Genomic DNA, 26,960 nt, shown 5'->3' with positions numbered 1-26,960 from the left:
ATGTACCACACAAATATATGTTAACACAGGAACTGTGTGGTACTGTGTCACAGGATCGTGTGGTACTCTGGGATGTACCACACGGGCAGTACCACAGAACATTACCACAGGAAAGTTCCACAGGACCACAAGACAGTATACACACACATTGTCCTGTGGTATTTTGGGATGTATACCACACAACAGTACCACAGGACAGTACCACATGAATTGTCCTGTGGTATTTTGGGACGTACCACAGGAGAGTACAACAGGAAAGTACCACAGGATATTACCACAGGACAGTACCACACGACTTGTTCTGTGGTATTTTAGGACGTACCACAGGACAGTACCACAGGGCAGTTCCACAGGACAGTACCACAGGAAATTACCACAGGATAGTACCACAGGACAGTACCACAGGAATTGTCCTGTGGTATTTTGGGACGTACCACAGGACAGTACCACAGGATAGTACCACAGGACAGTACCTCACGACTTGTCCTGTGGTATTTTGGGACGTACCACAGGACAGTACCACAGGGCAGTACCACAGGGCAGTACCACAGGACAGTACCACAGGAAAGTACCACAGGATAGTACCACAGGACAGTACCACACGACTTGTCCTGTGGTATTTTGGGACGTACCACAGGGCAGTACCACAGGACAGTACCACAGGATAGTACCACAGGACAGTACCACACGACTCGTCCTGTGGTATTTTGGGACGTACCACAGGGCAGTACCACACGACTTGTCCTGTGGTATTTTCGGACATACCACAGGACAGTACCACAGGAATTGTCCTGTGGTATTTTGAGACATACCACAGGACAGTACCACAGGACAGTACCACAGGATATTACCACAGGACAGTACCTCACGACTTGTCCTGTGGTATTTTGGGACGTACCACAGGACAGTACCACAGGACAGTACCACAGGACAATACCACAGGGCAGTACCACAGGACAGTACCACAGGAAAGTACCACAGGATAGTACCACAGGACAGTACCACACGACTTGTCCTGTGGTATTTTGGGATGTACCACAGGGCAGTACCACAGGACAGTACCACAGGATAGTACCACAGTACAGTACCACACGACTTGTCCTGTGGTATTTTGGGACATACCACAGAACAGTACCACAGGATAGTACCACAGGACATGTACCACACGACTTGTCCTGTGGTATTTTGGGACGTACCACATGACAGTACCACAGGGCAGTGCCACAGGGCAGTACCGCAGGACAATACCACAGGAAAGTACCACAGGATAGTACCACAGGACAGTACCACATGACTTGTCCTGTGGTATTTTGGGACGTACCACAGGACAGTACCACACGAATTGTCCTGTGGAATTTTGGGACGTACCACAGGACAGTACGACAGGAGTTCCTGTGGTAATTTTCGATGTATACCACAGGAGAGTACCACAGGAACTGTCCAAAATCCCACAGGAAAATCATAATATGGTGCTATTCCACACAGAAATACCACACAGCAAATTAAATTCGTAAGTACCACAGAAAAATGCTAAAGGGTATTCTTTTTTTTTTCTTAACATTTTATACCAGAGGACTATCACATCAGGAGAATATCAAACAGCAGTACCACACAGGAGTACCACACAGGATAATTGTAAGGCAGAATCAACTGAAATTTATAACAAAAATACAAACAAAAAAGCACATATTAATATTCCTCAATTAATTGATAGATGAGTTATGCTGTGAATCATAACAATTGATTTGCCATTACTTATCCTGTCCTATACTCCTACAGTATTACCTATTTAGTGAAAGTGCTGATGTAAAGCATGAGAAATTTCATAAGGACTTCTGTGGTACTCCTGTGGTACTCCTGTGGTACTCCTGTGGTACAAATTTTTACATAGCTCATGAATATTCATAAAAAGCACTCTAGATTTTAGAAAATACATATATGACTTAAAAAGTCAAAGTATTAATGATGGAACTTACTTTGAACTTTATGAAAGATTGTCTAATTATGTTATGTTATTCCCAATATCATAGATATTGTTATGAAAGTGTAATTTCATATCTTGATAATAAAGTATAATCGAGTTAGTAACCATGCCTTAATGCTTTACGGATAGACGGCCATATATATATGTACTGAGAGGGTCGATGGCTACCTAGGAATAGAATATGACTATATAGATCTATTATAGGACTAGATTGGCACTTGGCCATTAGACTCTCGTTTGAGGTTATATGTTAGGAGTAGGACAGGTTATTAAGTAGGGCCATGTTTATCCTAAAATCCATCACTCACCTATCAGAAATATTCCTTGAAATGTGGCTAAAAGTCTCCCAGATTTTTTTTTTCGATCTATCCTGTGTGGTACTCTCTTGTGGTACCATGGAAATGCTGTGTGGTACTGCCCTGTGGTAATGCTGTGTGGTAATGATCGACCTGTGGTACTGTCCTGTGGTACTGTCCCAAAATACCACAGGACAGTTCCTGTGGTACTGTTCTGTGGTACTAGTCCTGTGGTACTGCCCTGTGGTACGTCCCAAAATACCACAGGAATTCCTGTGGTACTGTCCTGTGGTACTGTTCTGTGGTACCGGTCCTGTGGTACTTTCCTGTGGTACTGCCCTGTGGTACGTCCCAAAATACCACAGGAATTCCTGTGGTACTGTCCTGTGGTATGTCCCAAAATACCACAGGACAATTCCTGTGGTACTGTCCTGTGGTACTGTCCTGTGGTACTTTCCTGTGGTACTGTCCTGTGGTACCGTCCTGTGGTAATTACCACAGGAGTACCACAGGACTTTTTCGTAAGGGTTTTGCAGAAGCTAATGATCATGCATAATTCACTCCATCATTTATGTTTTTGTTATTAACTTGAGTATTATAATTTTTTTCCCCATTTGGTTTATAGCATTCTTTCTGGGCCACCCTTAATATGATTACAAATGCAATCTTGTTCCCTAATTTGTACAGATCAAGCAAGACTTCAGCCAGGAGATCATGGCTGAAGACAGGATGTTTGCAGCATGGCCATGTATGCTGACAAAATACTCTAGTATGGGGAATCAAGATGTCCATCGTAGCAAACGCTGCTTCTTCGTCACACGGGTGACACCGCTGGCCTTTCCCAAGGTACATTTTAAATAGTATTGCTCTGTGTAGAGATTCTAATCTACAGCCCCAGTACTACCCTTTCCTTTTTTGCATTTGAGTTGAGGTGAATTTATTAACAACATTAACAAAATACTTACAGTATGTACATGACTATAAAAACAAAAATTGTTAGACCGAGAAATTCATTCAATGCTTGTTAATTAATTTCTAAGACTTTTGCAAAAACCTGCAAAAACTGAAGTGGATCTGTAATTTCAAAGCCAATATCAAAGAGATCACCCGGGCTCTTGATGACTCTTCTTTGTCCATCATTCAACTTGCATGTCATGTTCCCGTATTTGGTTTTGTTGCCGATTCGACATCATGAGCTTCCTTGGCATTTATCATGCACTGATCGAGTGACACATTGCATGCCTTTAGATCTTCATTGATGTACACACTTTTCATGTTCTCTTTTCCTTTCAGACTAGAATGCCCAGAATACAGTTTGTTCCTTTTGTTTGCAATAAAGTGGACTTTGATCTGCCTGCTCTTTCCTTCTTGCCTTTTCCCCAAGATGATGACAAGATCATGAAGATGAGATGTCCTCTTTCCAAATGTCTAAGCCAACTTCCTTGGCAACATTTGACTCGCCCTCAGTAAGCTCTTCCTCTGTCTCCTCAGCCCCCTCTGGCAGGCCAGTCAGGCAGAGATTGTCCCTCCTTAGCTCATGTTGGACCTCGTCCTGCTGGAACTGAATCCTCAAGAGATGACATGTGGATTCAGAACATCTTTAATTGTGCTCATACAAGCTTCTTTCGCTCCTTGTATTACATGCGGTAGTGCAGCTTTAATGACTGTAAATACAGCTTGGACAATTATTTGGGAGAGGCTGTCTCCTGCCCCTCTCTCACATTATAGCACCCCACGGCCACACAGTTCATGTACCCTGAAACTTCTGGACGGTTTGTCCTTGCCTCCTTCATCTACCATTCCCCTTTTCTTCTCCACTGCCTGATCAACTCACATGATAATCAAGCTTTTGTCATTATAGGATAACATTAACAGAGAAGTCTTTTATGAACTATTAAAATTTTTGCATTCTTTCTCCTACTACTTGGAATAAAAATCACTGGACCTTGAACATCCCTTGCTCTTGCTAATCTAATTAAGATTATGCATATTAACTGATCTTGCTTTATGCAATGCCAGAATATGACATGAACCTCCTGCAAAAGCCCAAATGTCATTCATATTGCAATAGTCTTTGTTAAGCACTTAACAGTAGTGCAAGATTATTCTTATTAAGGCACTGGCTGTCAACACCATTCAACATTCTTTCATCCAAGTTCATGGTAACTCTGATTGCTGCTTTGTAGAATAGCACGATGATTATTACAGCATTATAATTCTAATGCTTGGCCTTACAAGTTTGGCTCTACTAATCCACAATTACTTGCCCGTCTTGGTAGTAAATGCCGTTGCCAGAATCAGTCCCTCATTCAAAATGTGTAGTATTTTCTACAATACCCTCCAAACAACTTTAAAACTGCCCCTCCCCCCCCCCCCCCACACACACACACATACACACAGTTAGTAATCCTGGTTGCAATCAAGTACAATATAAGTACATAAGCTAGCATCTGAATATGAGCTGATACTTGTCAGCATTTCTCTTTATCAGCCTTGATTGTGTTAATATTTTTAAAGGGTATATTTGTACTTATCATTCAAAATACTCCCCCTGTGTCATACATTTTGCTCCACAGAGGAAAAAGAGACGCTTGCATTCAGCATGCTGGGCCGCTAGTTTGCCGAGGCTGGACTGCGAGGGTGTGGGGCAAGTGCTCCTTTCAGGAGTCGTTGGAGTTATTCTGCGACTTTCAACCTGTAAGTACCTAACTGTTCGGAGGCTAATCTTCTAAAACAAGTGATGTGTTGCCCTCTTACTAAAATGATGAGATGGACTTTGACATTGCAATACAAAATATAGAAATCATCAAGCTGTGGTCCATAGTTACAGAAATTCCCAGTTTATGCTGTTTCATTTGTTAGTTTAGTCCATGGATTCTACATATTTATGCAAATTTACTATTTTGCTAATGTATGCTGTGAATCACAATTTTTTTTATGAAAAAAAAATCTTATATTACATAGTCAACATACACATTTACGTTATTTTGTGCCTGACTGCTCAATCACACACTTGTCCAATATCAATATGTCCTTTTCATTTTGATAGAAAGGGGAAAAAATTCGCATGAAATGCAAAATTGGTCACAAATGTCACCAATAAGGAATATTCCATTCATTAATAAATATTGCACTTGACCTATGGTATCATTATATTCAGGAAGATGCTGGAAATATATCACCTACCACTCATATACATCCAATGTGATACAGGGTGTCTCCCCCCCCCCCCCCCCATACCAAAAAGAAAAAAGACCTCGCATACTCCTTAATGTTCCTACAATGTAAGTGGACACAATTGTTATACTACTAGTATTGGAAAGAGTAACTTACCCAAAATAATGAAATGCAATTCAGAAGTAGTTTTTGCTTGATAATACTTTTTGCCTGGGCTTCCCAGCAATAAAATCAATTACCTTTCAGAAGTTCCCATAGGCCACACAGTTGAAAATTCATTCAGCCAGGTCATGGTTAGCCCTTGCAAGACTAGAAAATGTAATACATGGATCTTATATACTACATAAAATACCCAATTTAGGGTATATGTTTGCAAATGAAATGTTACAGAATTTGGCCAGGCACTTTATTATGAACTCAACATTGAACATTGGAAAAGTGTGGGAAATATATCTATTCTGATGGACTTCATTATACCAATGCCTCAACCCAACACTTCTGCGTAGATTATTTCAAGATTTTATTGAGATGTATATGCATGTTTCTTTTCCACTTCCATTTCATTTTACAGGAGGGCACAGACCTGGCTTTCTACATTGGACAAATTGACAGGAAGCAGAGACCACAGCCCTTCATCTTGCTGATGGGAGGATCCTGGAAGAAGCCACTGCAAACCTTTGTGATTAGGAAGTTTTCGCTACACGACGCGAAGACCGAGAATACGAGGAAGCGATCACTTGTGACAGTCCCCGTACTCTGACTCCCGTCCCCATATCTATGCAGTTTCGCTTTCCTGTACAAGACGGAGGCGTGGGGACAAGATCGCTGATTGGATGGCTGACTGGCTGGCTCACTCCTGCCCAGCATTGGGACCGAACGCTATTTTGGCCAAGTACCGTACTCGTTTTCCCCCGGACGGGACGTTCCTCACATTTGATCATGTGCAGAAGCAAATTTCGCACACGACACGCTTAACTCCCGGCCGCGTTGTGCTTGCGAAAACTCCCTATTGTAGAGAGACAGGGATTCTTGTTTCCAACTTTGACAAAGGCTGTGGACTGTGCATTCAAAGTGCATTATGTCCTAGATGTAGATTACCAGGCTCAATGTTTTGCTGCCTTGCAGTTCTTGGAGACAGTTGTGTACAAAATGCCTGGTAAAGTGACGTCCAGTTCTGTGAGAGAGATCAGGACATACCTGAACTCTTCAAATCAGGAAGATTAGATGCGTAGAATGAGATTTTCATGGTCATCAGAAGTTTAATTGACAAAGTTGACTTTTAGGTCATTCGTCAAAGCAAAGGTTTGGTATCTATGTTTTATTTGTTTATAACTCAATAAGTAATGGATACATGTCACATGGAAAGATCAAAGGTCATGAGAAGATTGTTCTATTAGTGGGTAATGTTGGCCCTTGAAAACTTGCGATAAAGATGGGCTAGAAATGAATTAAAAAGGGTATTTTGCATAGTAATGACTTAATGAAATATTGGGCAAGATCTTCACAGGTTTATACTGAAGCATGACAGTCAATTTTCAGAAATATAGCAATTGTGAAATTAAAACCTCATATCTGTTGAGCATAATGGAGGTGACACTCTGTACTGAATGTGACCTTCATAAAATTCAAGATGAACTGTTTTGTAGAATGTATATTTCCATTATGAATTTATTTCATTGTATATAGAGTAATCTTCATTACTGCCATCTCTATCACAGGAGTGACAGAGATGATCTTTGCTGGACAGATGTGCTGTACTTGGCACATCCCAGTTATGAAGAAAAAAAAACTATGTGTTGGTAGCAGGTATGACTTCTCAAATTACACCAGTAAACAGGAGTAAGTTTCATTATAATTACAATGTACTGTATATGTTATTTGGTCTGTTCAGATATGCTGAATATAGGTATGGAGTAGAATTTTCACAAGAGATAAAACTTATTTCTTAATGTGAATGGTTTCTCCATCTGCAGTATATTTACAGTCATCATTGTACTGTCAAGGAAATATAATCTAATAACCCCTGACTTACTATTGCAGATGTTCCCCAAAAGCATTGCAACTGAAATGATTCAAAATGTTGTTACATCAAATTGAACATTGTTAAAAATGATCTAGTTAATAGAGAAGCTGTGTAGTGCAATACCTTCAGTAATATTTTCTTAGTGGGGCAACAAAGTACAGTATTGGGACAGAAAAGCAAATCCTTAGAGGGCCATTCCCTTAAGCTTCGCTTATGAGATTTCCAAGCGCATGTAATAGTGACAAACACTTCAAGAACAAAGTAAGTGGTTCTAAGAAAATCAGATACATGTAATTATTACAGGAAATAAGACTTATTCAAGATTTATCTTGTCTTGTCAGGGTATGATCACTATAAAACTGGATAATGTGTCTGTAAGGTGTGCATTGGACTGTAAAAGCATTTTGAAAAATTACATTCTCTGTTTACTGTTCATTCAGTTAGCCCTTTTGGACCCATCTGAGGGCAACTGATGGTCCCCATGCACCCACACAATATGAGAAATGAAGCAACAAAATATTCAATGTGGCACAGGTATAGATAATCTCAAGCTGAACACATCCATGTTATGCATAATAATTAATTCTTTAATTATTGCATATTTCCAATTCAATTTGCCATTGCAGTTTAGTTGAAATATTGGGAAATGTGATTTTTACGGCGTTAAGCGCCCCATTTGTATGTAAGTGGAATCAAAATGTACATTTGACAATACACTAAGCTTTAGATGAGTCGAGGTCAATTCAGCTGGGAAATCACTTAACTGAAGCATAGCAAAAGCTCGTGATTTTTCCTCTGCAGTCAAACTGCATATTTTTACTAAATCCGCGCAAGTCGACACATTTTTCTCGGTTCTCGAGAACTTCGACTTATCAAAGGTTAACTGTATAAGAAGAATTGTTACTCTGTATATATTCTGAAAATGGATGAGACAATTCTTGATTGGCTCAATTTGTTATTTGTAATAAGTTTGCACATCGACGGACAGATTGACTGATTGAAGGTTTCTAATACGCTGTCAGTGATATAGACAGTGAAAATGTGCAGAAATATATAATTGGCCAAAAAAATAAACATTTGTGTTATTGTGCTTATATACAAGTGAGTTGTACAGTAATATGGGATTAAGAACTGTTTAAATTCTAAAATGAATATGTAATATTTGCTTTAAACAACCCAGTTGTATAAAATTACTTTTAAACAACCCGGTTGTATAAAATGACTTTTAAACAGCAGTTGTTTAGAGTTTTAAACAACTTTTTTTAAACAACTCAGTTGTATAAAATTACATTTAAACAACAGTTGTTTAGACTTTTAAACAACTTTTTTTAAACAACCCAGTTGTTTAAAATGACTTTTAAACAACAGTTGTTTAAATTTTTAAACAACTTTTTTAAACAACCCAGTTGTTTAAATTTCTTTTAAACAACAGTTGTTTAGAATTTTTAAACAACAAAGGGTTAAAAGTTTAAACAACTACGTGTTGTTTAATTTTTAAACAACAGTTGAGCGATTCACCGGTTAACTTGTGGTTGTTTAAAATTTTAAACAACCTTGTTGATTTTTTTCTAACAGTGAAAAACTGCCGTTTGAAGCTATATCTTTTTTGCTTTCGAAATTAAGGGGGCGCACCGGGCGCAACTGCTGGCAATTACTGGCATCAATATCAGGAGAATTTAAATGCGAGCGAGCGGAGCGAGAGAGCTTGAAAATTGTGACATTTTACAGTCCCAAAACTGCCGTTTGTAGCTATATATATTTTTTTTTTTTTGCAGTAAGGGGGGGGGGGGGCGCACCGGGTGGAACTGCCGGCAATTACTGGTAGCAACTTCAGGAGAATGGCATTACGACTAAATGCCAGCGAGCGGAGAGAGCGAGCTTGAAAATTTTGACATTTTACAGTCCAAAAACTGCCGTTTGTAGCTACACTTTTTCGCTTTGGAAATTAAGAGGGTCGGGGACGCCCGGTGCGCCCCTCCCTCTGGATCCGTCACTGGTAGTCAAGGGTGTCGGTTTATGTTCATGACTGGGGGAGGTATGACCAGCGAGGTGGCGTCGAAGTGACCAAGCATGGGAAGGATGTCCAAAATCTATCTAAATAGTAAACACTGTATAGAATACACTTGTACCAGAGTAGATATGTATAAAATCAGTGCTGCCAGAACCAGGGGTGCGAATTGTTTTTGCCCACGATTTTTTGTTTTTGTTTTTGTCCTCGATGCAAAATTTCAACAACAAAAAAATAGATAAAAGATAATAATTATTCAGGGTCCGGCGTTGAGGTTGCTCGCAGACTGAAGGTTTTTTTTTTTTTTTTTTTTTTTTTTTTAAGGGTCTGAAGGGGGGGGGGGTGCGTTCGCACCCAACGCACCCCCCCCCCCCCCCGTGACGCCCATGCTCTAACAAATAGAATTTGAAATAAATTCAAACTGAATTACAGATCAACATTTGCGATGTTACAAATTCCATTCAATAGAGGGAGACAAACTAAAGAAATTCAAACCTCAACCTTCACCCCTCTACTAGTTGTTCTCTTGCATATACTATACTATACTTTTTACAATTTTGAATGACTTTAAGGGAATTTTTTCGACGATGGCAGGAGATCAAAAAGGCTTCAGTGTAAATTTTTTGGAAACCTATTCTCTATAAATGATTAAACTGAGCAAAATGCTAAGGATACAATAATCCATAATACATGTACAAAAGTTGGGCATTTACTGTATTATTCATCGTTGAAAAAGTGAAGGTATTATTGAAATTGAAATACCTATCTATTTGTCGATATCTGCTCATTGGTCAGCTCATGCCATTCTTTGTGATGGAGATGTTTGAAGACATGCCTGGACTTCCTGGGATCTTTCTTTCAGCAGTGGTCAGTGCTTCCATCAGGTAAGAACAATGCCTTACAACTGACCTTTGCATCGTTACAGTTTGTGTCCATATTTACCTCGGGCAAAATTTCACGAGGGGCCAAGTAATCGGGGTAATTCCACGATCTCGACGCCCACGAGTCCTTCACGGCTCACGATTAGACGCTAATAGGCAACATGCTTTAACATTTCGGAGTTTCAGTTACAGTTTCAGTTTCAGTTTCAGTAAGTTTTATTTCTCCACTTGTACATAACAGAAAATAAGTATAACAATATCAAACATATTTTTCACAAGTCATGAAAATATAAACAAGATTTAACATTACAAGTATATTATCGTGTGAAATAATACATGAATTGCATTACAGATCTCTAAGTGTACAGGTGGGGGATACCGTTATCATTAAGCAATCGCTTGACTTGGACAACGGCCTCTGAACATACAGACATATATGCCTTGTAACAATTTTTTTTTAACTCAAGGAACGGAACACACACACGTAGAACAAATAACGTAAATCTTTAAAGTATTTTAAATGTCATTTGACCAAAAAGGACAACATAAGGTGGAATGTGTAAAGACGAACCCCCCCCCCCCCCCCCCCCCCCCCCGAGAATAAGGGACCTGAACAAGTGCCGAATGGGAAGAGTAAAGAGAAGAGAGGAGAAAAGAGAAAAAGCAATGAGATACAGTGTTCAGGAGTTGGGAGCTAACAAATGCGTAATATCTTATTCGAGTGGAACATTGCGAGAAGAACATTTTTATAGGATGATTTAAAACGTTGTAAAGAAGAACTGCGTTTGAGGTCATCATTCAATGAGTTCCATACATCTGAATCATGATGTCTTATGGAATTTTGAGTTATAATGAGTTCAGGATTTCCCAAATGATAATCTGTTGCATGACGGGTAGGATATGAATAAATACTATAATTTGAAATATACATATTTTTAAACACACATGGAGCTGATTGTTAGTAAATAAATGTAAAATTTAGTAAAATTACATAAATAGTGCTCCTTGCCATGTATGTGTATCAGAAATTCTAAAAGTCTTTAAATCATAAAGCAAAGTTTCAGTGTGTGCTAAGTAGTGTGAACCGGTAATAAGTCTTACAGCACGTTTTTGTAATAACAATATCGACTTTATTTTGTTAACACCGCAATTTCCCCACACAACGTTATAGTAGGTGATATGGGGTATAATATCTTTCGATTTCGATTTATTTTCATATTTCTCGATGAAAAAATACATCAAATATAACAAAATCGAATGAAGTACATGATATCAAGCTGGAGACATACATAAAATATTGCAAATATATAAAACATATAGTGGTCGATCTATGACGTTTTGAATCTGTGAATGGATGCTAAAGAAATATGAAGGAACCTACTTAAAAGCGAGCTTGTTGAGCGTAGGTCCCAGTTAAAATCGAGTTAAAGATTAAGATGGGGAGCACGATAATATGAGTGCATAATATGAGTGCATTATAAAGAATTTGCAGGGTATGTTTAGCAAGATATTCTCTTACTTTCCAGAGGATCCCGATATTTTTTGATATTGTTGAATGAACTCGGTGTATACTCAGTTGTGACGGCATCAACTTTCACGCACGATATCTTATATCAATTACCCAGATGAAATGCATCTCTGATAACATGCATTGTGCATGATTTTCTTTTCCTCCGGAGTCTCTCTTTATACTCCCTAACTTTTAGTGAGTCATGTACAGGAGAAAATGTATAAGCATTTTTTTAATTAATTCAAAAGTACCAGCTCTTTGACCAAGGGTGCTGGGTTGTGTTTAATAACGATATGAATCTTAGCATTTTCTGCGCCTTCTAAAGGCCGTCACCAAGTTTGTTTTTCAATTTCAATTTTGTCTTTCCAGCACACTGTCATCGGGTGTGAATTCACTAGCAGCAGTGACCGGTGAGGACGTGGTAAAAGTTCTCTGGCCAAACATGGCGCCCTCCAGATACGCAATGGTTACCAAGTTGTTAGGTACGACTCATTTGCCAACACCTTCTTATTACGACTTTGGTAGATAACTCTGTCTGTGTCACTGAGACAATGTGTAGAATGTGCACAAATTTCACACAAATACTTATAGGAAAATAGATTAGTGTGAAATGCAGAGAGTTAATGTTTATCTTTAAAGAAAAAAACCTTCATGATGATTTTTGGACATACCTTAATTTCAATTTCAATTCTATTATCCTTAATTTCAATCTAGCAAACGGTACTACATAACACCTATATGACATTTGACAATTTGTAAGAAGCATAAATCATAACGTATAATCCAAAATATGTGTATGAGTTTTATGAAGAATAATGAGGGAAACACTGCATACTTTGCAATGGTGCCAAAATTAACTAAAACGCGGAGTTTGTAAAAATTGGATCACTAGGAAACAAATTTACCAAACAATAACATATTTACCAAAATATATTTATGTACAGATAGAGCGTGTGATACATGATATATATGATATATAAGTACAATGATTATATGATATATATGATACAGAAAAACTGAAAGCATATTATGGACAGTTTATTTTGCCAAGTACAGTCTGTACAGAGGAAATATCGTACAATAATCTGGCGATAATGATCCAGAAAAGCGTAGATCCACCGTTTTTTCACTCAAATTATTCCGCAAAAAATATAAACCTAGCGAAGCTGAGTTTCCTCTGTTATTTGATGAAAAGAGATTATATTGTCTTCTTGCTAATTTCATTTTATTTTTTGTTCACATTTCAAGCGGTGCTTTTTGGTCTGCTTTCTATTGGCTCGGCTTTCGTGGCAAGCATTCTTGGAGAAGGAGTCTTATCGGTAAGTTATACAAACCCACGAATCGAAAACCCGTTGGTATTTTGCCAACCTGCAAGCTTCTGTTATGAATCCTTATTAATAAAAGGCGTGATTTGGCCACAAAGCCTTTGCCCAACGTTGGCTCATAATTTCGGAGTTATGATATAGCAAGTTGTTTCATTATCTGGTGTATGTGTATGTTTTTTAACTGTTCAAGGTGCAGTATTTGGTTTAATTTTTTTTATACATAAGACTGACCATTCACTCAGTCATTCAATCATATCTTTAAGATCAAATTATATCACTTTCTTACCAGACAGTCAAATCTGTCTACAGCGGCCACCCGGGGGAGATGAAAAGGTGTCCGTTATTGACAGGTGGCTGCTGTTTGACATGGCTTTTCGGGCGGGTGTTTATAGTGGCTTTATACGACAGGTGGCTGATATAGACAGGTGGCCGTTAAGGCAGGTTTGACTGCATTTCATATGTATTTCATGACAATTCAGTATAGACTTAACAAATGGAAAATACTGAATCTGTGACGACACTTCTCTAAAGGGAAATAAATTTTGATACCGCTTCGTTGCCATAGCGTGGCATATTTTCATTCCATTTTCATATCATTTCGTTAATTTTCCATATCCGAATAATACAAAATTAATACAAAGGAACAATGACGATCTGTACAGGCATGCATAAAAGCAACGACTCTTTCACACTTGTTATTGTGTATGTTTTGTGTGTGTCTGTGTGTGTGTGTGAGTGTAGAGTTATGGATGTTAACAAATGATGAGTGTGTATTGTCCTCAACAGAAGAGGTTCACGTTTCTTGGTTTATCCATTTCGGTTAAGTGCTGAAGTTGCACGGAAATTGTATCAAGATAGTTCGTGACCGAAACGTTGAATGATAACAAGAGCAGCTCAAGCATAATGATAAATCAAGTTTTAATTCCCGATCGAGATAGCTTTAATTCAATAGAATTATCCCTTTTTCCAATTTTCCATTCAGTAAGATACTGACATTCCGATTGTGAGCTCCTGGTTACGATGTTTTTGTGTTTTCCCCCATAGTCACAATCTGTATCATAATTGTTGTACCCTGTCTTTTCATTTCACTTCTTCATTATAGCTCGCACTCTCACTGGCCGGCATATCCTATGGCGGACTGCTTGGCGTCTTTCTGCAGGGAATATATTCGCGCCGTGCAAACTCAAAGGTATGTTCGCGCCGTGCAAACTCAAAGGTATGTTCGCGCCGTGCAAACTCAAAGGTATGTTCGCGCCGTGCAAACTCAAAGGTATGTTCGCTGAGGCAGTATCCGTTGTTCTCTCTCACTGCCGCACAGATCCTTAAAGGAGACCTCCGGATGATTTTCAGATTTACAACTATAAATTAGTTCTACTGAGGACAGAGTTTCAGAATTTGTGATGATTGGGATGAAGAATAAGAATATTTTCAAAATTTAGAACAAATTGCAATGAGCAAGGATGATGACATGGCAGAGTCACCATAACAATGCATGAGTTGGGGCTCAAGGAAGCAGAACAAAAGAAGAAGGCATGCATAGATTATACACAGGTGAACCCGAAAGCAAGCGGTATTGTAATGAAATTACACCGCTACAATTCTGAAATATGTGAACCTCCTATGTCATCATCCTTGTTCAGTGTAATTTGTTTAAGGTTTTTCAAAGTATTGTTTCTCTGCTCACGAACCACAATAAATTCCATAAATCTATACATGGACTTGTCGATTTATGTGGACTACATGATGTGAAATTATGAAAATCGTCTAGAATGTCCCTTTAAAAGAAACTCCACAATGTAAATGCATTGACCTGCGTGTATTCATTATACGTTCAGCATTACTGAGGTAGCAAGTTAAGTATCTTTATATTGTTGTATATTCTATGATACTTTTTCAACTATTTTTCTTCAAGTTACTTGGATACACCCACAAAAAACTCCCATAATCCAATCTCAGTCTCTTTATTCATTTAAACATAAACTTAAACTAGTTTTTCTGAATTCATATCTATAGCTATTCTTCAATCCTCCTCGATATTCTCTGTTCATACTTCACATTACTGACATTATCGATTATGTAACATGTGCCTCGCTCGTGATTTCTATATTATCTCCTGAACTTCCTTTGTACACATTTGGTATCTCTGCTATTGTACACTGCATCTGACTTGTACCTCGCTCGGGTGATCACGCAACTCTCAAGAAGTCTGTGCCGCGGACATTGTTTTCTTTGGTTTTTTTTTTCTTTTTCGTTTTACTTTTTGGCGTTTATATTTCTCCAATTCACAAATTGTCATTCCTTTAATTACATAACCAAGTAAGAAATAATCTCACACCCGCATCTGGGAATCTACACCCTACAAGCAATGCTTTTATGTAGATTCCTCATATTTCACATGTTTTATTGTCTTATAAGCTGTACTTGACAATTCATCCAGGCTTTTGTATTGTGATGTTTATGTTTTATGCATTTGTTGAAATGTGGAATATGGAACAATAAAAACAAAACAAAACAAACAATAGCAAGATTCTGCCAGTGACATCCGTAAATCACTTCGAAAATACTAATATGACTTACAAAAGACATTGGAATGAACCTTTCCCTTGATTGAGCATAATAATAACTTGCATGATTCTATGCTACTAAAACTATTTACAAAATATAGTGCAGAGAAACATGCAAGTTATATCTATGAGAAGATGTACTCCAACAGTAACGTCTTTGGCAAGGGCGTACCGAGGGGGGGTGTTTTGGGTGTTCAAACACCCCCCTTTGCCAAAAGGGGGGTGTTTAAGGTGTTCAAACACCCCCCTTGGGCAAAAGGGAGGTGTTTGAGCTATTCAACACCCCTCTTCAGCAATGCTTAGATGTTGACAAATGAAACAAAAGCTGTCTTTACCGCTTTTATTTCCGTTTTGAATTCCGCCTTTCCTTTCTTTTGCGTTCATTTTCTGTCTCTCTCTCTTCCTTGTTTTAATGTTTGTGTGGATGATGATACATTATGGAGTTACATAATATCATACGCACTAAAGAACTCGTGTACAGTACGTGTTAATACTACGTTACTGCACCGCGCGCGAAGCTGACGCGCAAACAGAAAACCAAATCAAACAAGATAAAAACAAAACATGAATTCCATGAATTCCATGTTTTGTAACGCTGAAATATAAAAATTTTCGGCTCGCTCGCTGCGCCCGCTCGCCAAAATTTATCAAAAAAAAAAAAAAATAAGAAGAACAAAACGTAATGATGACGTGGAAATATAAAAATTTCGGCTCACTCACTCGGATAGTAATTCAGAGTATTTTTCCAAGTCCTTAGTTTGTTGGCATAAATCGTTATCTATGAAGAAGTCACTATATCTTGATTAGAATTGTAAGATTTAATAACCAAAAAATGACAAGAATTCCATGTTTTGTAAGGTGAAATACAAAAATTGTCGGCTCGCTCGCTGCGCTCGCTCGCCAAAATTTATCAAAATTTATCAGATTTTATATCACCCTCAAAAAAAAAACCTTTAAGTGCTCGAAAAAGCATATCAAATGGACTTTTTTTAAGTCCCTACCGGGATGGGATTGGGGTTGAACACTGTTGGTATAAATCGTTATCTATAAGACCGTCACTATATCTTGATTAGAATTGTCATTCGAAGATTTAATAACCAAAAATGACAAGAATTCCATGTTTTGTAAGCTGAAATACAAAAAATTTCGGCTCGCTCGCTGCACTCGTCGCCAAAATTTTTCAATATCTATTACATTTAAAACACCCTCAAAAGACCCCTTCTATAAGTGCTTGAAAAAGCACACCATGTGGACTTTTTTTAAGTCCCTACCGGGATGGGGTTGGACACTGTTGGTACAAATCGTTATCTATAAGGCCGCCACTATGATTAGAATTGTAATTCGAAGATTTAATAACCAAAAATTACAAGAATTCCATGTTATGTATAAAGCTGAATATAAAAATTTTCGGCTCGCTTGCTGCGCTCGCTCGCCAAAATATATCAAAATTTAGGGTTGCCTATTTATACATATAGATCACCCTCAAAAGACCCCTCTTAAGTGCTTCAAAAAGCATATCATGAGGACTTTTTTTAAGTCCCTACCGGGATGGGGTTGGGGTTGAACACTTTTTCAGAAATTAGGGGCGCAATTTTCGCGCTTGCCACGGGCGCCGTTTTCCCTAGATACGCCACTGACTACTAGTACCAAGTACAGTCAGTATAGTAGCCTACTGGAAGCAGCAAGCTCTGGAAGCTCTGGGAGTAGCAAGTTACTTGCTACTCAATGTAATTAGTAATAGCACATGGACTTGGTAATCTTTAGTAATAGTAGATATGAATTTTTTCAATGACTGAAAGTTAAAACTGAAAGATAACTGAGTGTGAGTCTACAAATTGTGGTTGGATGACTTTATTGCGCCTAAAATTCATTAGATATCTAGGTCTAGGAACAGTGGCGTAACTACGGGGGCATGGGGAGGGGGGGCACGTGCCCCCCCCCCCCTCATCCGCTGATTAAAAAAAAGAAAAAAAAAGAAAAAAGAAAGAAAAAACCTACGAAAATAGTAATTCAAGGGTAGTAAACTGCTTTTGAAATCGACATGAAAGGATGATCAAGAAAAAAAGATATTTTTCTAAGATTTCTTTTAACCATATAATTAAAGAGGTATAACATTGTTCAAAAAGCCCCGAGACGACAAAAGATTGTGATTCAGCGTGATTCCTGATTGGCATTTTGAATACAAGCAGGATGTGCGCAGTGTACTCAGAATATCGGAATGGCAAAAAGAGTCGCTGCAATGTTGCGCAATGTTTGATAGGTTGTACACATTTGCTATCAAAGCTTGATCATTGATTTTGCAGTGTTGCTTTACATACTAGTCTATATTAAAATGCCTTGCATTGCCAATAATAAGACTTGACCTTGGCTATTTCCTAACTTTTCCACCTATATGAAACACACACACAAACACAAACAAATTAGGGGATGCTCTATATAAAGTGCAGATTTTGGACATCCTTCTCCCGCTTGGTCACTTCGACGCCCCCTCGCTGGTCATACCTCCCCCAATCATGAACATAAACCGACACCCTTGACTACCAGTGGCGGATCCAGGGGGCGCACCAGGCGCCCCCTCCCTCCAATGCGAAAAAAATATACATGTACGAACGACAGTTTTTGGACGGTAAAAATGTCAAAATTTTCAAGCTCGCTCGCTTCGCTCGCTCGCATTTAACCGTCATATGCCATTCTCCTGATGTTACTACCAGTAATTGCCAGCAGTTGCGCCCGGTGCGCCCCCCCCCCCCCCCGAATTTCCAAAGCGAAAAAATATAGCTACAAACGGCAGTTTGGGGACTGTAAAATGTCAAAATTTTCAAGCTCGCTCGCTTCGCTCGCTCGCATTTAATCGTTATGCAATTCTCCTGATGTTGCTGTCAGTAATTGCCAGCAGTTGCGCCCGGTGCGCCCCCTCCCCTTAATTTCCGAAGCGAAAAAATATAGCTACAAACGGCAGTTTGGGGACTGTAAAACGTCAAAATTTTCAAGCTCGCTTGCTTCGCTCGCTCGCATTTAATCATTATGCAATTCTCCTGATGTTGCTGTCAGTAATTGCCAGCAGTTGCGCCCGGTGCGCCCCTCCCCTTAATTTCCAAAGCGAAAAAATATAGCTACAAACGACAGTTTTGGGACTGTAAAATGTCAAAATTTTCAAGCTCGCTTGCTTCGCTCGCTCGCATTTAATCATTATGCAATTCTCCTGATGTTGCTGTCAGTAATTGCCAGCAGTTGCGCCCGGTGCGCCCCTCCCTTTAATTTCTAAAGCGAAAAAATATAGCTACAAACGGCAGTTTGAGGACTGTAAAATGTCAAAATTTTCAAGCTCGCTCGCTTCGCTCGCTCGCATTTTTATCGTTATGCAATTCTCCTGATGTTGCTGTCAGTAATTGCCAGCAGCTGCGCCCGGTGCGCCCCCTCCCCTTAATTTCTAAAGCGAAAAAATATAGCTACAAACGGCAGTTTGGGGACAGTAAAATGTAAAAATTTTCAAGCTCGCTCGCTTCGCTCGCTCGCATTTTATCGTTATGCAATTCTCCTGATGTTGCTGTCAGTAATTGTCAGCAGTTGCGCCCGGTGCGCCCCCTCCCCTTAATTTCTAAGGCGAAAAAATATAGCTACAAATGGCAGTTTGGGGACTGTAAAATGTCAAAATTTTCAAGCTCGCTCGCTTCGCTCGCTCGCATTTAATCGTTATGCAATTCTCCTGATGTTGCTTTCAGTAATTACCACCAGTTGCGCCCGGTGCGCCCCCTCCCCTTAATTTCTAAAGCGAAAAAATATAGCTGCCATAACGGCAGTTTGGGGACTTAAAATGTCAAAATTTTCAAGCTCGCTCGCTTCGCTCGCTCGCATTTATGCCATTCTCCTGATGTTACTGCCAGCAACTGCCAGCAGTTGCACACGGTGCAACCCCCTTAATTTCCAAAGCAAATATATATATATATATATATATATATATATGTATATATATATATATCATATTATATAGCTACAAACGGCAGTTTGGGGACTGTAAATTGTCAAAATTTTCAAGCTCGCTTGCTCCGCTCGCTCGCATTTAATTGTACAGTTATGCAATTCTGATGTTGCTTCCATGAGGTGCGCCCCCCCCCCCCCCCAATGTCTTGACCCACGGTACGCCACTGAACACCCCCCTCTAAAAAATCCTGGGTACGCCTATGGTCCAATCCAGCAGCTCGAAGGCTGATACGGTTGTTTTACATCAGACTCATAAAAATGAAATTAAAATGACACTGATAGTATAAGCATACATGAAAATTAGAAAAAGAAGAAGAAGATATTACACACATCAGACCTGAGCATCAAAAAAATGGGATAGGTGAGAATATTGCACAACAGGTTTTTAGGAAGATATGTACGTGTACAGAGAATAACAAATATGGCAAGATTGAGAAGAGAAGGGCAAGGAAGTAAAAATGTAGAAGTGGGTAAATAATTTCAATGCCCAAAAACATGATCAGGGTTTTATGAATTAATACGCGTCAACATGCACTTACATTGCTTAGTACCTTTAATGCTAGTACGTTTTACAGCGTTTTTCGATATCATCGCATTCAACTGTTCTGATTCCATCGTCAGAACAGTTGATTCGTTGGTTAAATAGCGCCATCAGCCGGACGATTGGGGAAACTACTTTACATTCGACGCTGAGCAGCTTCCTTTCTTATGAGCCCAAAGCCATTGTCATTTCAAGCCCTAATGCTGAGGAAAATGTTCTTTAATCGCGAGTGATTCTTTAAATTCGGACTTTATTGATAGAACTCAGTTGCTCTACATTTGTACGTAAAAAAGACAAAATGCTATTGTATAGTAACAATCGTTGTAAATCAGTTATGTTTGTTTCTTTGTGTTTGTGAACACAAAGTAGAAATAAATTAAGATCAATTAATCAATCAATTCATGAGTTGTTGCCGGACAAAGGTCGGACAAGTTTATAAAAAAAAATTAATTCAGTTCAATTCGATTCACTTTCCATTAAAACGTTTGACAAATGATATTGTTTGTACGAAACACAAGTCATGAAAATATACACTTTTTTGTACGAATGAATTTGTAGAGAGAAAAACAATGCATACTTTGGAATTTTGGTACCCCCCCCCCCAAAAAAAAAAGGAAAAAATAAAACAAAATAAAATAAAAATGAAAATAAAAACATAAAAAATAAGAAATCGCGATGGAAAAAAAAAGTGATCTACTGTAAAGGAAACTTGTTTGACGTGAATCACCCGACAAGCAATATACAAATATCGTATTTATCCCAAATTTATCTGTCTACAGCGAGATATATTTGATAGATAATGTAACAGTATGAAAAGTGAGACTATACAAAAACATCTTGAAATTAACACTTATTTAAAGTACAGTGTACAGAGGAATATATAAGATGTGACATCACTGTTACAGCACTGCAGGCGCTATTCATGGGCCGTGTGTATAGGCAGGATAGGAGGAAAATGAGGTGACGAAGACAACAATATAATACACACACACGCACACAGTTGCTCGCCCCCCCCCCCCCCAAAAAAAAAAAAAATAAATAAATAAATATGTGATAGATATATGATCATACAAATGACGCGATATTGTAGCAAAAACAAATAACGCAGCGATATTAACTTATGCAACATGAAGAACAATGAGAAAATGAGGGGGAGCAGAAAAAGAAGAGAGGTAAGTCATTGTAAGTGAAGACGCCCCCGTCGTCAGGACAGCTGAAAGTACGAAAGTTATTGCATAGGCAATTCAAATATCTAATGTTTTATGGATAAAACAATATTTTTCTAAGTTTATACTAAATTGAAATGAACTTAGGAGATTCGTTTTAAATGAAGTAATTGCCAAGGATAATGTGGGTAAGAAAAGTATACAATTATGTATGTGATTGTGTATGACCAGCAGGTATGTCTGTTCGTGTATGTGTTTGTATGTGTGTGTGTTTGTGTGTGGGTGTCGGTGTGCGTACAATGTATGTGTATAATGCAGTTTGTCTTTCTAAATTTTTTTTTTCTGTGCACGTGAATTTTGTAATATGAAACCGAACGAAATTCGAATAAAGAGTTTAAAAAGTCAGTGGGCGAGATGATTAGACACGCTCCGTTATATCGGATGCTAAGATCCAGTATCGAAAAAATAAAAACTATACATTGGTCAATGCCGAAAAAAAATGTGTATGTGTGTGTGTGTGTGTGTTTGTGTGTGTGTGTGTATGCGCTAACTTACTCAGGAGCAGCTGGGAAGCCACAATGGTCCTACTTGGAACCCAGCTGTAGTCTTATTGTCCCTGACCTATGGACAAATCATGATTGTAATAGATATTCAAATGAACGCACCCCAGGCTCAAAATGTTATTACAAAAGTAAGGGGAGGGGTTATGGGTAGAGCTTGTTGTGGCGACAAGGGGGTAATATCCACCCCCCCCCCCCCGCTACACACACACACACACACACACACACACACACACACACATCCTGAATCTTTCATTCCGACGAATTTTATGTGTACGGGAACCTACGAAAAATGTAGGTTTTTTTTTTTTCTTTAATGTATGTTTGTGGGGGGGGGTGCTCAAAGATCTAAACGTGTGTGGGGGGTGGGAGGTATGCAATCATAAAGGAAATCATTAAACTGCCATTCACATGAAATTACAAGAAAATGTTAATAAAAACAAGATTGTAATAAGGAGCAGCTTTATATCAATATCTCAATGTTCGCTATGCAGGGAGCTCTGTCCGGTCTGGTATCGAGTGTCCTGTTTGTTGGATGGATCAGGATTGGGGCCATGGTATACCCGTCTGTCACAGGAAAAAACGTCCTCTCCGTAGATGGCTGTCCGGTCTACAATACATCTGAGACTGCAATGATCAACAGCACAACTATATTCTATGCCTTGGACACTTCACCCCTTTACACGACTACACAATCAGTGCCGATGGAACACAGCGAGGAGTAGGTCGTAGTTAAGCAAAATGAAATAGATGAGAGAGTAGTTCAATTTTTTAATGCTATAACATTAAGAGCAATTACTTAAGTGGTACTTTACATAGAATATACACGTACAAAAAGAAAACTAACCGAAAACAAATTCACATGAATGCGTGTGTGTGTGTGTGTGTGTGCGTGTGTGTGTGTGTGTGTGTTATATCAGGTGAAGTTTTGATGAAACATGCTTGAATATACTCTATAGTTGCAAAATGCACTTGTGGTATAGCGTGAGATCGTGTAACGAATGTTCTACGAAAACGTTCAAAGAACCAAGCATTTTAATCCTTTTTTCTTTTTCTTTTCTTTTTTTTTTTGGGGGGGAGGTGGTTAGTTTTGGTGATATTTCTAATGTAGCAGCAAAGCTCCATTATTATAAGAATCGTGAACATCATATTGGTAAGAATGTTTGGTGTAAATGGGCATAGAGAGCACGTACTTGTGCCTTTTTGCAGCAAATGGGGAGATATCATTTTGTTAAGTCTATAGATGATGTAATATATCTTGTGAGGGAAACTGGTCCCTACTTTTAGAACGCAATGTGCATCACCTCATTCTAAGGCTGATGATTTTGTAAATGTAATGTGAGGACTTTTTTTTTGGGGGGGGGGGTAAAATCTTTAGCTATCTTTCACTGCTTATGGTCTTCCGCATGGCCACATAACGCGTTGAAGACGAGTCCCGAGTATACTCGGGCAGGTTTTTCTATGATAAATGTGTGTTGTATAGCAAATCAGCCCTTTCTCAATGGGCCTATAATACGGCCTGCGGCCCTCAAAGTACCTAGTGGACAACTATAAGACCTTAGCAGAGATAACCACAAGGAGAAAATGCAGGCAAAAGAAATATGCAGAATGGGGAGATAATGCAGGTAAAAGAAGAAAGGAGATTAAAATGTCTGCAAAAAAAAAGAAGAATATCATCTGTGATTATTAATGAGAAAAAAATATTGAAAATTAGAATTATCATTTGAAAATTTGACTTTTAAGTTTTCAGTCACTTTCACTGGTATATGAAGCAATATTCACATCATAGCTTCTGTTTACTTTTGTTTTATCTTCTCGAAAGTCCACCGGTGGCTGAGCTTTACCACATATCATTTCTCTACTATGCACCAATCGGGGCCATCATAAGTGTCCTCGTTGGAACGATAGTCAGCACCATCACTGGTATAGTTCACATTCCATTATAATCAACGCCATCATTTATGAAACAAGCATTATTATTGGCCGCTAATTAAACCAAGCAGCAGTCATACAAAATCACGTTTAAGGATTCGCACGTTCTTGACAGCCGTATACTATTTGAAGAGATATAGTTATGTAGATTATGTATCAAGTGAGATATCTCCGATGATTATCACTTTTGATAAGAAAATATAAATTATTCTTTAAAAGAATGCATGATAATGTTGGGTAAGGTGATTATGCCTACACTTGGGTGATCAACATCCCGTACCCCGATATTTCTTTTCGTTTGTTTGTTTTAAGCGCAACGAATTGCATTTGTAAAACCATTAAAAAAAACATCAGGCGTAGATATCTGCACTTGAATGTAACTGACTAATGTCAAGAAGTACAGTTCATAAACCAACACCTGTATACAACTCGTTCTCTAAAAAGCGCCAAGGATTATGCTTGCCCTTTTAGAGCAATGAAATCACGTCTTCGCTGAGTTTTCTAACGTTTTTTTGAAAGACTGGTCGTGCGTACGAGCTGCACAATGCAGTCAATGAAATAAAGGATCGTGCAGTCAATGAAATAAAGGATCGAAGCAAACACACTTACACCTGTCAGCCAATTACAGATGCTTATAATAATATCACGTGAATGCAAGTCCTCATTATATTGAAGTCACACATCAACATGAATAAAAATATAAAAGAGTGTAAGCCAGTGTTACTAATGTTCTATAGTCAAAGGCGCAATGTGGTTTCGCTTTCAAAATAAATTCTGGTATAGAATTATGCTCAAAAATGTTCGGTAAGATTCAAATACAATTACGCGCATTGGAATATTTGCGATCTAGACTGATCCGCTGTTGCCGTCGTTATTATATTGCATTAATGACATTAAATACATAAGATTAGTGACAGAAGTTTTTGAACATTATTTTTTGCCATTGTAACCCATCGATGAGTCTAACTAAGCATTGTATGTTATACATCATGATATCCCATTCAGGTTCCGTCGAGACAGACAAGAGAGATATGAAGTTAATGTCGGACTTTCCTGATGCTGTCTGCTGTTGTTTCTCGGAGCCGATCAAACAAACACTGAGATGTGGAAATGAGAGGATAGTGGATGTCGGGGTGAGAATCATAAGATTGCCCTCTCTCGTCTTCTGTGTTTCTTAAAATCAAATCAAATCAAATCAGATCAAATCAAATCAAATCAAGTGCATCATCACAAATTATCATCTTCAGGATGAAGTTTTTAAAACATAAAAAAAGTCTTCCTTATTAATGCCATAACCATATAATCACAAGAGGCAAAATATTATCTGCGTTTTGTTTTACCTCAATGCGAATGCACATATAAGCTGCATGATTTAAATAGACTCAAATTTCGTTATCAGCCAAGATTTTCTATGATGAGGATAGTGCTGTCATATTATCAAGCATCACTTTGTATGTTCATTGTGACGGCCCTTGCCACATGCAACATTTCATGGAAGAGAAAATTCAGTAATGTACTGTATTTTGTATCTTAATGATTTATTGAATTTCTTTCTGAAACGTGATTTTTTGTAGAAAATCTATGATTTTACCAAAGTATTTGTGTCAAGTCGTGTTATTTTCGTTTGTAGATAAATTGCATTATTGAAAAATATGAATTCAAATTGAATTGACATATTGGCCCGAATTCACGAAGGTGGTACAAATGAAACCATGGTTTAAACCATGGACAAAAACCATGGAGCGCCAAGTGTCGCACGGAATCTTTCGTTACGAAATTGGTCATTTCGTCGAAAAAATGACCGTTTCGTTAATAAAATTATCATTTCGTGGACGAAATGTTCATTTAGTTACAAAATGTTGTCCTTTCGTTACAAAATAATCATTTCATCGACGAAATGACTGATTTCGTAAGGAAATATTCCATAATGACACTTGGCGCTCCATGGTTTTTGTCCATGGTTCGAAACCATGGTTTCATTTGTACCACCTTCGTGAATTCGGGCCATAGTGTTTGATTATAGCGATTGCGATTAATCGTTAGTTTACAAGCAACGAGTCGAGATATGGAAATTTGTTTATAATTATTATCTTTAACAGGATATCTGACTGGCAACATATTTCTTTTTTTGTTGCAACACTATTTAGCAATCTTCTAATATCTTTAAAAGGCCTGCCACCGTTTCTGCAGTTATACTTTGACTTGTACATCTCAATTTTTCAACAACAGGAGGACGAAATCGATGTTGCCGGCGACACCGATGACGAGGAAGAGATCGTGACCGACATGAAGTACATCAAGATGTCGGAGAAAGGCTTTGCAAACGGTGATACGGCGAGCCACGAGAGAATGCTTCCAAAGAAAGAACCGGATGTGTGGATCTATAGAGGAACGGACGTATAGGACTCTTTGCACAGCCCGTCATCTCCCAGCAACTTGTAATGTGCGTGAAATGCACCGTTGACCATGTGCCTTTCCACGACTTAAGTTGGATTTCAAAGTTCATATCTGAGCGGTATGCCAGCTCGAAGACTGGTGTTAGTTTCAAGGTGATTGCTGAATTGTTTGTATGTTTATTATGACCTGACATTCATCAGTTTAGTGGGTGAACATCAAGAGACTTTTATGCATGGTTATTGTGATCAACACCATTTTGGTGCTTGACCCTACATTCTCTCAACGTGCTTAAGAAGATCCATGGCTCAAAATGTATAGACTTTAAGTATCAAAGCACTATTTCATACAAAGAGTTGCTGATCTGACCATATATAGTTTACATCGAAATATGCCATTTGAAAATTCCAGTAAAGCTTATGACCATTAACAGTAGGCCTAAAGTTGAAGTCAAGGAAAACACAGTGAATATTGACTGTGATGATATTTTGTATTGTGCAGTGATACAGTAATATCAAATTGTAATAAAGCAAAATTCGATTCGTACAAATATTCATAAGAACTATTTTTGTACAAATATAAACCAACTTATAGACCATCCTATTGTGTAATATTTGC

General features: G+C 38.4%; 1 protein-coding gene across 1 annotated transcript in view; it reads left to right on the top strand.

The window, feature by feature from the left end:
• LOC139733904 (sodium-coupled monocarboxylate transporter 1-like) overlaps positions 1 to 26,351 on the top strand; it is a 44,700-nt gene extending 18,349 nt beyond the window's left edge. Inside the window, exons 8-15 of the mRNA XM_071644714.1 lie at positions 10,284 to 10,372; positions 12,249 to 12,361; positions 13,128 to 13,198; positions 14,307 to 14,393; positions 22,511 to 22,737; positions 23,839 to 23,939; positions 24,954 to 25,081; positions 26,178 to 26,351. Of these exons, the coding sequence (XP_071500815.1) occupies positions 10,284 to 10,372; positions 12,249 to 12,361; positions 13,128 to 13,198; positions 14,307 to 14,393; positions 22,511 to 22,737; positions 23,839 to 23,939; positions 24,954 to 25,081; positions 26,178 to 26,351 (990 nt within the window). The remainder of the gene's footprint in view (positions 1 to 10,283; positions 10,373 to 12,248; positions 12,362 to 13,127; positions 13,199 to 14,306; positions 14,394 to 22,510; positions 22,738 to 23,838; positions 23,940 to 24,953; positions 25,082 to 26,177) is intronic.
• Positions 26,352 to 26,960: the final 609 nt, after the last annotated feature.

The sequence above is a fragment of the Diadema antillarum genome, unplaced genomic scaffold (assembly GCF_040938485.1).
Source record: "Diadema antillarum isolate AM-2024a unplaced genomic scaffold, OU_Dant_1.0 seq00000503_RagTag, whole genome shotgun sequence".
Taxonomy (NCBI): Eukaryota; Metazoa; Echinodermata; class Echinoidea; order Diadematoida; family Diadematidae; genus Diadema; species Diadema antillarum.
The sequence above is the reverse complement of the archived record's forward strand: the minus strand, read 5'-3'. Positions and strand labels throughout refer to the sequence as shown.